Here is a 10,426-nt window from a genome sequence, read left to right on the forward strand (position 1 = left end):
GATCGAGGAGAAGCATAGGGCAAGTGTGGAAATGCCTTGTGTAAGACGGCCAGTCGAGTGCCCCTATCTTATATTTTGTGGTCATGGTGGGTCCTTGCTAGCAGAAGAGGTATGGTTTGATTGTGCGTCTGACAAGATAACTCCTTGTGGTATAGGTCCTTCAAGTGAAGGAAAGTATTCTTATGGTTGGCTCAAAGGCTTGTGGATACAGGGTGACAAAGCTCCAAGCTATGAAGAGTTGGAAGGGTGGTGTGTCTATTGGCCGAGAAGTGTAAAGCAAGGCTTGGATATGCATGCTTTAGAGGTGGATGGCCACGACCAATGTTTTGTTTTTGATCGAGGTGCAGATTACACCATGCTTGGGGGAGCCTCGAGCCTTCTATTTGATCCTGGCGGATGATTGCAGTAGCATATGATTTTCTCTCTACCTCTATCCTATCTATATAGCCAGTATATTATCATTTTTCTTATGTAGTCTATGTAGCTATTTTATATCAATCTCTCTCTACATTCCTATTTCACCTAAATAATACTGTGGTTGAGCATGAATGCTCAACGAGGGGGTGGTCAATGATGGTGCAGCCATATTTGGTTGACCCAGAGAGAAGCCAATAGCAGGTGTGAGGAAATTAGTAGCATGATGGGGGAATTCTTGAACAGGTATTAGATGCAAAGAACAAAAGATGTCATCAAGAATTGTATGCCGAATGTGTTTTTTAGCAGGTCAAGGATGGCTTTTCCACTCGACCACTTGAAGTGCCCAAAGGACATCCCCTATCAATGTTTTTGCGACTCCTGATGCTTTTTGTAGCATGTCTTTTATAGCTCTACATTTGAAAGAATGGGAGCAATGCGACTATCAGATTGAAGTTGACTAGCAATTATCAATCAAGATAAGTACGAAGATATGTGTGTTTGATGACGAGACTACAAAGTTGGTGCACATGTTTGAAGGTCACAAGGATCGTGTAACAAATTTGTGCATTATCGAGGATAGGACATTGCTTTTGCCTTCTGCAATAGATGGTACCATTTAGAGGAAGCTATGATTGTTATGTCAAGGTGTGAATGAAGGCGAAGATCTTGTTTTTTTAAGACAAATTATAGTTCGTATTTGATGGCGGCGGAAGGACAACCAGGAGATTCTTTAAATATAACGGGAGGCTTATATTTTCTGAGGGCTAAAAATGAACTGAGGATGTCTGTTAAGGAGACGGCACTGATTGCATGGAGGGGGAGCGCCATATGTGTGGATGCATGGAGAGGAGTGAAGGGTGATGAGGGGCGCACCCAAGTTGCAAGGACGACCCCTGCAAGGGCTTGGGGAGCTGAAAACGGGGCTACAGGTCAGCATGAGGGGATTGGAGTCCACAAGGTATTGGCCATGATCAAGGCAAGAGGAGAATGGCTCTATTAGAGGAAGGAAGGGCTTGCAGGAGCGCCATTTGTGAGGAGTAAAGGCGACAAGGGCCAAGCGCCAGAGGGTGGAGAGTTGGCATGTAAGGTAAGGACCTACGAGGCCAGGAGAGCACGCAGCTGGCTGAGGAGGGCCTTCAGGTCTACAGGATGGGCATGCAGATTGATGATGTCGATGGCCGCTAAGAGGAACCAGAGTTGCAGGGAATTGAGGAAGCCCGAGTTCTCTATGAAGGAGGTCTTTAACACTCTCGGAGTTGGAAGCCAACAACAAGGGAGGGAAAAACTGCATAGGCAAGAGGCCGCTCAGGAACAGTAGGTGAGGACATTGCAAGGGAGCATTCTTTCTTTTGCGACAGGGGGCCGCCCAAGTGAGCAGTAGATTTGGAGACAATAGCGGCCGAACTACAAGCAATGTAAGAAGTAAGGAATACGACAAAAGAAGGATGAGCTACAATTAAGTGGGCCTTATCTGCAAGGAGCCATAGTGCTATAAAGAGAAGAACCAAGCTAGAAGCTTTTATTAGATTCCATCATTGTAAACGCTCATGTTGAAGCCTACATGATTTTCATTATCATATCCAACCAATTCTTGACGTTTAAGTGGTTATATAGCATTTTCTCTCCTACCTTCGTACCTATATGGGTGTCATGTATGCGAGTGGTTTTAATTTATGTGACTATGATAGGTCTTAAAAGTATGAGGTTTTTTGTACATCAAAGGTGCAAAGGGGAGGCATGCTTGTAAAATGGATGCATGGCAGAGGTTGTGCAAGGCAATGTGTGTTGTTGGATATTGATTGTGTATTTGTGGGTGAAGGTGCTTTGAAGGGTCATACATAGAATCCATTATGGTATGCCTTGCAATTGTGGGTATTTAGTCTGGGTTGGTCAGGAAGAAGCTCGAACAGTAGTGATTGTTTGCAGACTCGGAGCCTAGGTGTGTGTTTACTAGGGGATAGGGGTGATGTGAGATCAATGGGCTATAGAGAGGCATTCAGATTGTGTGCTGGTCGTTTTCTCATTTCCCCCTTTCCATCAGTGGTGCCCCCCCACTAAGGATCTACTGATTACTTCTCAATCAAGTCGTAGACGGTGTCGCGGTTTGAAGAGCAGAATCTAACAGGAATAGCATGGTCGGGTTTTCCGACTTTTACACGTGTTGAAGATGTTGAGGTTTGGCTGCAAGACTACGGCCATTTTTTGTTGGACAACGGCTTGTCAATAGAAGAGGGAGTGGCCCAAGATTTCCCTCTCCTGCTTCGTTGAAAAGCAAAGGTATGGTACGAGGGCTTGTAGAGTCAAGAAAAACAGGATTGGAGCACATTGGAAGCAGCACTCCGAACCCGATATGTGGCCAACACGCAGTGGAGTGAAGTGAAGCACATGATAGACAACCTAAAGAAAAGCCTTGACGGTGATTTTTGAGCATTCATGTGGGAGTTCGAGGCCATATGGAGCAAGTTGGTTAAGGTAACTACTGTAGAGAATGCAGATTTTTTGAAGATGACCAAGTTTGTGGATTGCTTGCATGTAAAACTGCGGGATAAAGTCGAGATAGATGGACCGTGCAGGTACGAGGAGACAATAGCCTATGCACAGAGCAGGACAAAGAAGGTTTTAAAGAAGCAACGTGCAAAGTAGGTCCTGGCAAGTCCATTGGTGCCAAGGCCTATTGCTAAGGAAGAGCTTCAGGTAATCCGACCCTTTGTTAATGCACATGTGGTAGCAGCGGATATGCGTGATGACAGAGTAGAGAAGATACTGTGTGGGCCTATGAGGCCTGAATAGCTATAGAGAGGAGTCTACCGAGTACCGCCTGATGTGCTTGACCAAGTGACTTCCGAAAAGCAAGAAGTGGAGAAGATAGCCTAAGTGCCAAAGCCGAGGTTGATTCGAGCTCTAGCAGTGCTTTAGACACTGATAGCATGTGGGAGACAGAATCCATCTCTTCTAGGTATGAGACTTATGATGTTTTTCATGTAGATGTATACATGGTGCCTATCAGCCAGTTGGAGGTCAAGGAGAAGCATAGTGCAAGTGTGAAAATGCCTTGTGTGAGCCGGCGAGTCGAGCTGCCCTATCTTATATCTTGTGCTGATGGTGGGTCCTTGCTAGCGGAAGAGGTATGGTTTGATTGTGCGTCCGACTTGATTGACGAGCACGTTTTTGAGGATGACTTGCAGGAGCTCGAAGCAGAAGAATTGGTATGTCAAGTTTTGTTATCTATGTAGGGGGTGGGGCAACCTTGCCTTGATGGGCATGCTATGGTGCACTTTGAAGTTTTGGAGTTGGTTTGTGGCCGTGGAGAGCTAGCTCTAGCACATGACTCTATGGAAACTGATACAAGTGCAACCTATAAGAGTGAGGCTCCATGCAAGAGGAAGGTGCCCCGAACCTTGCAAGTGATGAGGTGTTTAAAGAATAGGTTGAAGTTAGAGCAGTTCATACTCTTGAGTATGAAAAGGTGATCTTGAAGCCATGTACAGAGGGTTTGGATACAGGTTTGCATAGGGATAAAATCTTCTTGGCTATGCCGCGAGTGGAGGCAAATGGCAGGCTATTGCTGCTTTATGCTATGCTATTGATAGCTATGTTGTTCTAGGTTGCTTTGCAAGGTGTACCATGCAGGTTTCAATACTCATATGATAAAGATGATGATATAGAGGGTTGTGTAGCAGATGACAGGATAACTGCTTATTGTATAGGTCCTTCAAGTGAAGGAAAATATTCTTATGGTTGGCACAAAGGCTTGTGGATACAGGGTGACAAAGCTCAAAGCTATGAAGAGCTAGAATGGTGGCATGTCTATTGGCCGAGAATTGAAGTGTAAAGCAAGGCTTGGATATGCATGCTTTACAGGTGGATGGCACGGCCAATGTTTTGTTTTTTATCCTGGTGGAGATTACACCATGCTTGGAGGAGCCTCGAGCTTTCCATTTGATCTTGGCTGATGATTGCATTAGCATATTATTTTCTCTCTACCTCTATCCTATCTATATAGCCACTATATTATCATTTTTCTTATGTAGTTTATGTAGCTATTTTATACCATTCTCTCTCTACATTTCTATTTTACCTAAATAGTATTGTGGTTGAGCATGAATGCTAAACGAGGGGATGGGCAGTGATGGTGCAGCCAGATTTGGTCGACCTAGGGAGAAGCCAATAGGAGGTGTGTGGAAATTAGTAGCATAATGGGGGAATGCTTGAACAGGTACTAGATGCAAAGAACAAAAGATGTCATCAAGAATTGTATGCCGAATGTGGTTTTTAGCAGGTCAAGGATGGTTTTTCCACTCGGCCACTTGAAGTGTCCAAAGGACACCGCCTATCAATGTTTTTGCGACTCCTGATGATTTTTGTAGCATGTATTTTATAGCTCTACATTTGAAACAATGGGGGAAACGTGACCATCAGATTGAAGTTGACTACCAATTATCAATCGAGATAAGTACGAAGATATGTGTGTATGATGACGAGACTACAAAGTTGGTGCACATGTTTGAAGGTCACGAATCGTGCAACAAATTTGTGCTTTATCGAGGACAGGATATGGCTTTTGTCTTCTGCAATCGATGGTACCATTTAGAGGTAACTATGATTGTTATGTCAAGGTGTGAGTGAAGGTGAAGATCTTGTTTTTTTAAGACAAATTAACGTCGGTATTTGATGGTGGGGTAAGGACAACCAGGAGATTCTTTAAATATAAAGGGAGGCTTATATTTTCTGAGGGCTAAAATAAAAACTGAGGACGTCTGTCAAGGAGGCGGCACTGATTGCATGGAGGGGGAGTGCCATCTGTGTGGATGCATGGAGAGGAGTGAAGGGTGATGAGGGGCGCACGCAAGTTGCAAGGGCGATCCCTGCAAGGGCTTGGGGAGCTAAAAACGGGGCTGCAGGTCAGCATGAGGGGATTGGAGTCCACAAGGTATTGGCCATGATCAAGGCAAGAGGAGAATGGATCTATAAGAGGAAGGAAGGGCTTGCAAGAGCGCCATTTGTGTGGAGTAAAGGCGACAAGGGCCAAATGGCAGAGGGTGGAGAGTTGGCATGTAAGGCAGGGACCTGCGAGGCCAAGAGAGCACGCAGGTGGCTGAGGAGGGCCTTCTGGTGTACAGGATGGGCATGCAGGTTGATGATGACGATGGCCGCTAAGAGGAACCAGAGTTGCAGAGAATTGAGGGAGCCCGAGTTCTCTATGAAGGAGGTCTTTAACACTCTAGGAGTTGGAATCCAACAACAAGCGAGGTCAAAACTGCATAGCAGTAGATTTGGGGATAATAGCGGCCGAACTACAAGCAACGTAAGAAGTAAGCAATATGACAAAAAAAAGGATGAGCTACAATTAAGTGGGCCTTATCTGCAAGAGGCCATAGTGCTATAAAGAGAAGAACCAAGCTAGAAGCTTATAACAGATTCCATCATTGTAAATGCTCATGTTTAAGCCTGCATGATTTGCATGGTTATATAGCATTTTCTCTCCTACCTTCATACCTATATGGGTGTCATGTATGCGAGTGGTTTTAATTTATGTGACTATGGTAGGTCTTAAGGGTATGAGGTTTTTTGTACATCGAAGGTGCAAAGGGGATGTATGCTTGTAAAATGGATGCATGCCAGAGGTTGTGCAAGGCAATGTGTGTTGTTGGATATTGATTGTGTACTTGTGCGTTCAGGTGCTTTGAAGGGTCATACATAGAAGCCATTATGTTATGCCTAGCGACTATGGGTGTTTAGTCTGGGTTGGTAGGGAACATGCTCGGACAACAGTGATTGTTTGCAGATCGGGAGTCTAGGTGTGTGTTTACTACGGGATAGGGGTGTTGTGAGATCAATGGGCTATAGAGAGGCATTCAGATTGTGTGTTGGTCGTTTTCTCATTTCCCCCTTTCCATCAGTGGTGCCTCCACTGAGGAGCTACCGATTGCTTATCGTTGAAGTCGTAGATGGTGTTGCGGTTTGAAAAGCAGGATCTAGCAAGAATGGCATGGTCAGGTTTTCCGGGTTTTACACGTGCTGAAGATGGTGAGGATTGGCTGCAAGACTACAGCCTTTTTTTGTTGGACAACTGCTTGTCAAGAGAAGAGGGAGTGGCCCAACATTTCCCGCTCCTGGTTTGCTGAAAAGCAAAGGTATGGTACGAGGGCTTGTAGATTGAAGAAAATTAGGATTGGAGCACATTGGAAGCGGCACTCCAAACCCGATATGTGGCCAACACGTAGTGAAGTGAAGTGAAGCAGATGATAGACAACCTAAAGCAAAGCCTTGACGATGATTTTAGAGCATTCATGTGGGAGTTCGAGGCCATATGGAGAAAGTTGGTTAAGGTAATTGCTGTAGAGAATGCATATTTTTTGAAGATGACCAAGTTTGTGGATTGCTTGCATGTAAACGTGCGGGATAAAGTCGAGATAGATGGACCATCCACATACGAGGAGGTAGTAGCCTATGCGCAGAGTAGGACGAAGAAGGTTTTAAAGAAGCAACATGCAAAGCAGGTTCTAGCGAGTCCATTGGTGCCAAGGCCTATTGCTAGGAAAGAGCTTTACGCAATCCGACCCTTTGTTGATGCACATGTGGTAGCAGCGGATAGGCGTGATGACAGAGTAGAGAAGATACGGTGTGGGCCTATGAGGCCTCAACAGCTATAGAGAGGAGTCTACCGAGTACCACCTGATGTGCTTGACCAAATGACTTCCGAAAAGCAAGCAGTGGAGAAGGTAGATTAAGTGCCAAAGCCGGTGAGTTTTGTGGAGAAACCCGAGGTGGATTCGAGCTCTAGCAGTGCTTTGGACACAGATAGCATGTGGGATACAGAATCCATCTCTTCTATGTATGAGACTTATGATGTTTTTCATGTAGATGAAATTGAGAAAGATGTATACATGGTGCCTATCAGCCAGATGGAGGTCAAGGAGAAGCATAGTGCAAGTGTGGAAATGCCTTGTGTGACCCGGCCAGTCGAGCTGCCCTATCTTATATCTTAAGTGGTGATGGTGGGTCCTTGCTAGCGGAAGAGGTATGGTTTGATTGTGCGTCTGACTTGATTGAAGAGCAGGTTTTTAAGGATGACTTGCAGGAGCTAGAAGGAGAAGCATTGGTATGTCAAGTTGCGTTATCTATGTAGGGAGTGGGCCAACCTTGCCTTGATGGGCATGTCGTGGTGCACTTTGATGTTTTGGAGTTGGTTTGCGGCGGTGGAGAGTTAGCTCTAGCAGATGACTCTATGGAAACTGATACAGGTGCAACCTATAAGAGTGAGGCTCCGTGCAAAGAGGAAGGTGCCACAAACCTTGCAAGTGATGAGGTTGAAACTAGAGCAGGTCATACTCTTGAGTATGAAAAGGTGATCTTGAGGCCATTTACAGAGGGTTTAAATACAGGTTTGCACAGGAAACAAATTTTCTTGGCTATGCAGCAAGTGGAGACAAATGGCAAGGTATTGCTGCTTCATGTTATGCTATTGATAGCTATGTTGTTCCAAGTTGCTTTGCAAGGTGTACTATGAAGGTTTCAATGCTCATATGATAAAGATGATGATATGGAGGGTTATGTAGCAGATGACAGGATAATTGCTTATGGTATAGGTCCTTCAAGTGAAGGAAAGTATTCTTATGGTTGGCACAAAGGCTTGTGGATACAAGGTGACAAAGCTCCAAGCTATGAAGAGCCAGAAGGGTGGCATGTCTATTGGCCGAGAAGTGTAAAGCAAGGCTTGGATATGCATGCTTTACAGGTGCATGGCCACGACCAATGTTTTGTTTTTGATCCAGGTGGAGATTACACCATGCTTGGGGGAGCCTCGAGCTTTCCATTTGATCCTGGCGGATGATTGCATTAGCATATGATTTTATCTCTACCTCTATCCTATTTACGTAGGCACTATATTATCATTTTTCTTATGTAGTCTATTTAGCTATTTTATACCATTCTCTCTCTATATTCCTATTTTACCTAAATAATACTATGGTTGAGCATGAACGCTCAACGAGGGGGTGGGCAATGATGGTGCAGCCAGATTTGGTCGACCCAGAGAGAAACCAATAGCAGGTGTGTGGAAATTATTAGCATGATGGGGGAATGTTGGAATAGGACCTAGATGCAAAGAACAACAGATGTCCTCAAGAATTGTATGTCGAATGCGTTTTCTAGCAGGTCAAGGATGGTTTTTCCACTCGGCCACTTGAAGTGTCCAAAGGACACCGCCTATCAATGTTATTGCAACTCCTAATTCTTTTTGTAGCATGTATTTTATAGCTCTACATTTGAAACAATCACTACAAGAGGCTATTCATATTAGCGACGCTCACACAGCGACGCTCAAAAAAAAAATCCCGGCGTCGCTATGAGCGTCGCAAATTTCTTTGTAAATTTGCGACGCTCATAGCGACGCCGGCTGGGCTAAAAAAATAACAGAGCACGCCCAAAAACTCAGATCTCAGATCTGAGTTTTTCGGCGCCCTCAAGCAAGGAGCAGGTAACGCTCTCCCTCTCTCTCTCTCTCTCTCTCTCTCTCTATTTTTCTTCTCCACACACACACACACACACACAAACACACACACACACGAGGAGAGGAAGGAGAGCCAGGTATGCTCCTTCCCTCTCCTCACTCTCATGTTCCCTTCCCCTCTTTCTCTCTCCCCCTCTCTCTCTCTCTCACACACACATACACACACACACATAGTGTTTTTGAGAGAGAGAGAGAGAGAGAGAGTACAAACATAAACAAAAACGCACACACACATACATAAACAAAGAATGCACACACACATTGAGAGAGGAAAAGAGAGAGAGAGCATGCATAAACAAAAAACGCACGCATTAAGAGAGGAAAAGAGAGAGAGAACATGCATAAACAAAAAACGCACACACATTGAGAGAGAAAGAGAGAGAAACTAATTTAACGTCGTAAGAAACTAATTAAAATTAAAAGACCTAAAGATCTAGCCGACGAGGAGTTGAACTCAAGACCTATTATTCAAGAGGGAAATTGCATAACCAATCTATCATACTTGGCATGGGTGATAGAAAGGTTATACCATTTATCTCTTTTTATTGGCACACACATCCACACACGCGCACACACACAAGAAGAAGAGAGTTATAACGTCATAGGAAACTATCCTAAAAGACGTAAAAGATTAGGTTAGATGTAGACTTACGTTAAATTAGATTTAGGTTTATTTAAGTTAAATTAGATTAGATTTAGGTTTATTTTTAATTAGATTTACGTTTATTTACGCTAAATTTAGATTTACGTTATATTAGATTAGATTTAGGTCTCCATAGACTGCGATGCCTGCATGAAGCGGGTGAAGAAAGCCCTCAATGGAATATAGGGTATTGCTGCCTTCACTCATGGTGGGCTCCGTCGATCCAAAAGTACTGGTGAAATGTCTTCAGAAGATAGGGAAGAAGGTGGATCTTCAGGGCGGAAAGAGTCACTACATTCCCGACACAATGACCATCTAGACAACCTCTAGTCATTCAACAGCAACTTCAAAGTTAGTAACAAGAGCAAGAACGGTCTAAAGGGCCAATTGCTGTCGTCCGATGTGGATGGAGATGAGGCAGCGTCACCGCCGGAAGTTAACTCTCACATCTTTAGTGATGAGAATGCCAACTCTTGCCGAGTTATGTGAAAAATTATGTAAAAAATCAGTTTTAAGGTTCTTATAGTCCCTGTTAGTTTAGTTCTTTGTTTTTAATATAACATAATTTACGTTAGATTTAGATTTATGTTATATTAGATTAGAATTAGGTTTATTTAGGTTTACCCACACACACACCCACACACACACAAGAAAAAGAGAGTTTTAACGTCGTAGGAAACTATCCCAAAAGACGTTAAAGATTAGGCTAGATGTAGACTTACGTTAAATTAGATTTAGGTTTATTTTTACTTAGATTTACGTTTATTTAGATTTACGCTTATTTACGTTAGATCGAGTCCACGCAAGAATTACTTACGGTTTAGGGTTTAGAGTTAGACGAACAGTGAAAAGAT

The 10,426-nt window shown here is 43.8% G+C and overlaps 1 protein-coding gene and 1 pseudogene across 1 annotated transcript; both read left to right on the top strand.

Annotated features, from left to right (window-relative positions):
* The first annotated feature begins 1,117 nt into the window (after positions 1-1,117).
* LOC147433156 (uncharacterized) lies at positions 1,118-2,026 on the top strand (annotated as a pseudogene).
* Positions 2,027-3,344: 1,318 nt separating this feature from the next.
* Positions 3,345-5,976, top strand: LOC147433157 (uncharacterized). The gene is made up of 3 exons (XM_086492042.1): positions 3,345-3,623; positions 4,022-4,222; positions 5,183-5,976. The coding sequence occupies exons 1-3, from the start codon at positions 3,345-3,347 to the stop codon at positions 5,801-5,803; spliced, it is 1,101 nt and encodes a 366-aa protein (XP_086348168.1). The 3' UTR covers positions 5,804-5,976.
* Positions 5,977-10,426: the final 4,450 nt, after the last annotated feature.

The sequence above is a fragment of the Adiantum capillus-veneris genome, chromosome 20, assembly GCF_014529385.1.
Source record: "Adiantum capillus-veneris isolate H3 chromosome 20, ASM1452938v2, whole genome shotgun sequence".
NCBI lineage: Eukaryota > Viridiplantae > Streptophyta > Polypodiopsida > Polypodiales > Pteridaceae > Adiantum > Adiantum capillus-veneris.

Bases quoted from the DNA above. Each gene is read 5' to 3' on its own strand.
- LOC147433157 (XM_086492042.1), top strand. From the start codon at position 3,345: ATGTGGGAGACAGAATCCATCTCTTCTAGGTATGAGACTTATGATGTT. The intron at 3,624-4,021 runs GTATGTCAAGTT...ATGTTGTTCTAG, and splicing joins AGCTCGAAGCAGAAGAATTG to GTTGCTTTGCAAGGTGTACC. The intron at 4,223-5,182 runs GTCTATTGGCCG...ACGTCTGTCAAG, and splicing joins AAGAGCTAGAATGGTGGCAT to GAGGCGGCACTGATTGCATG.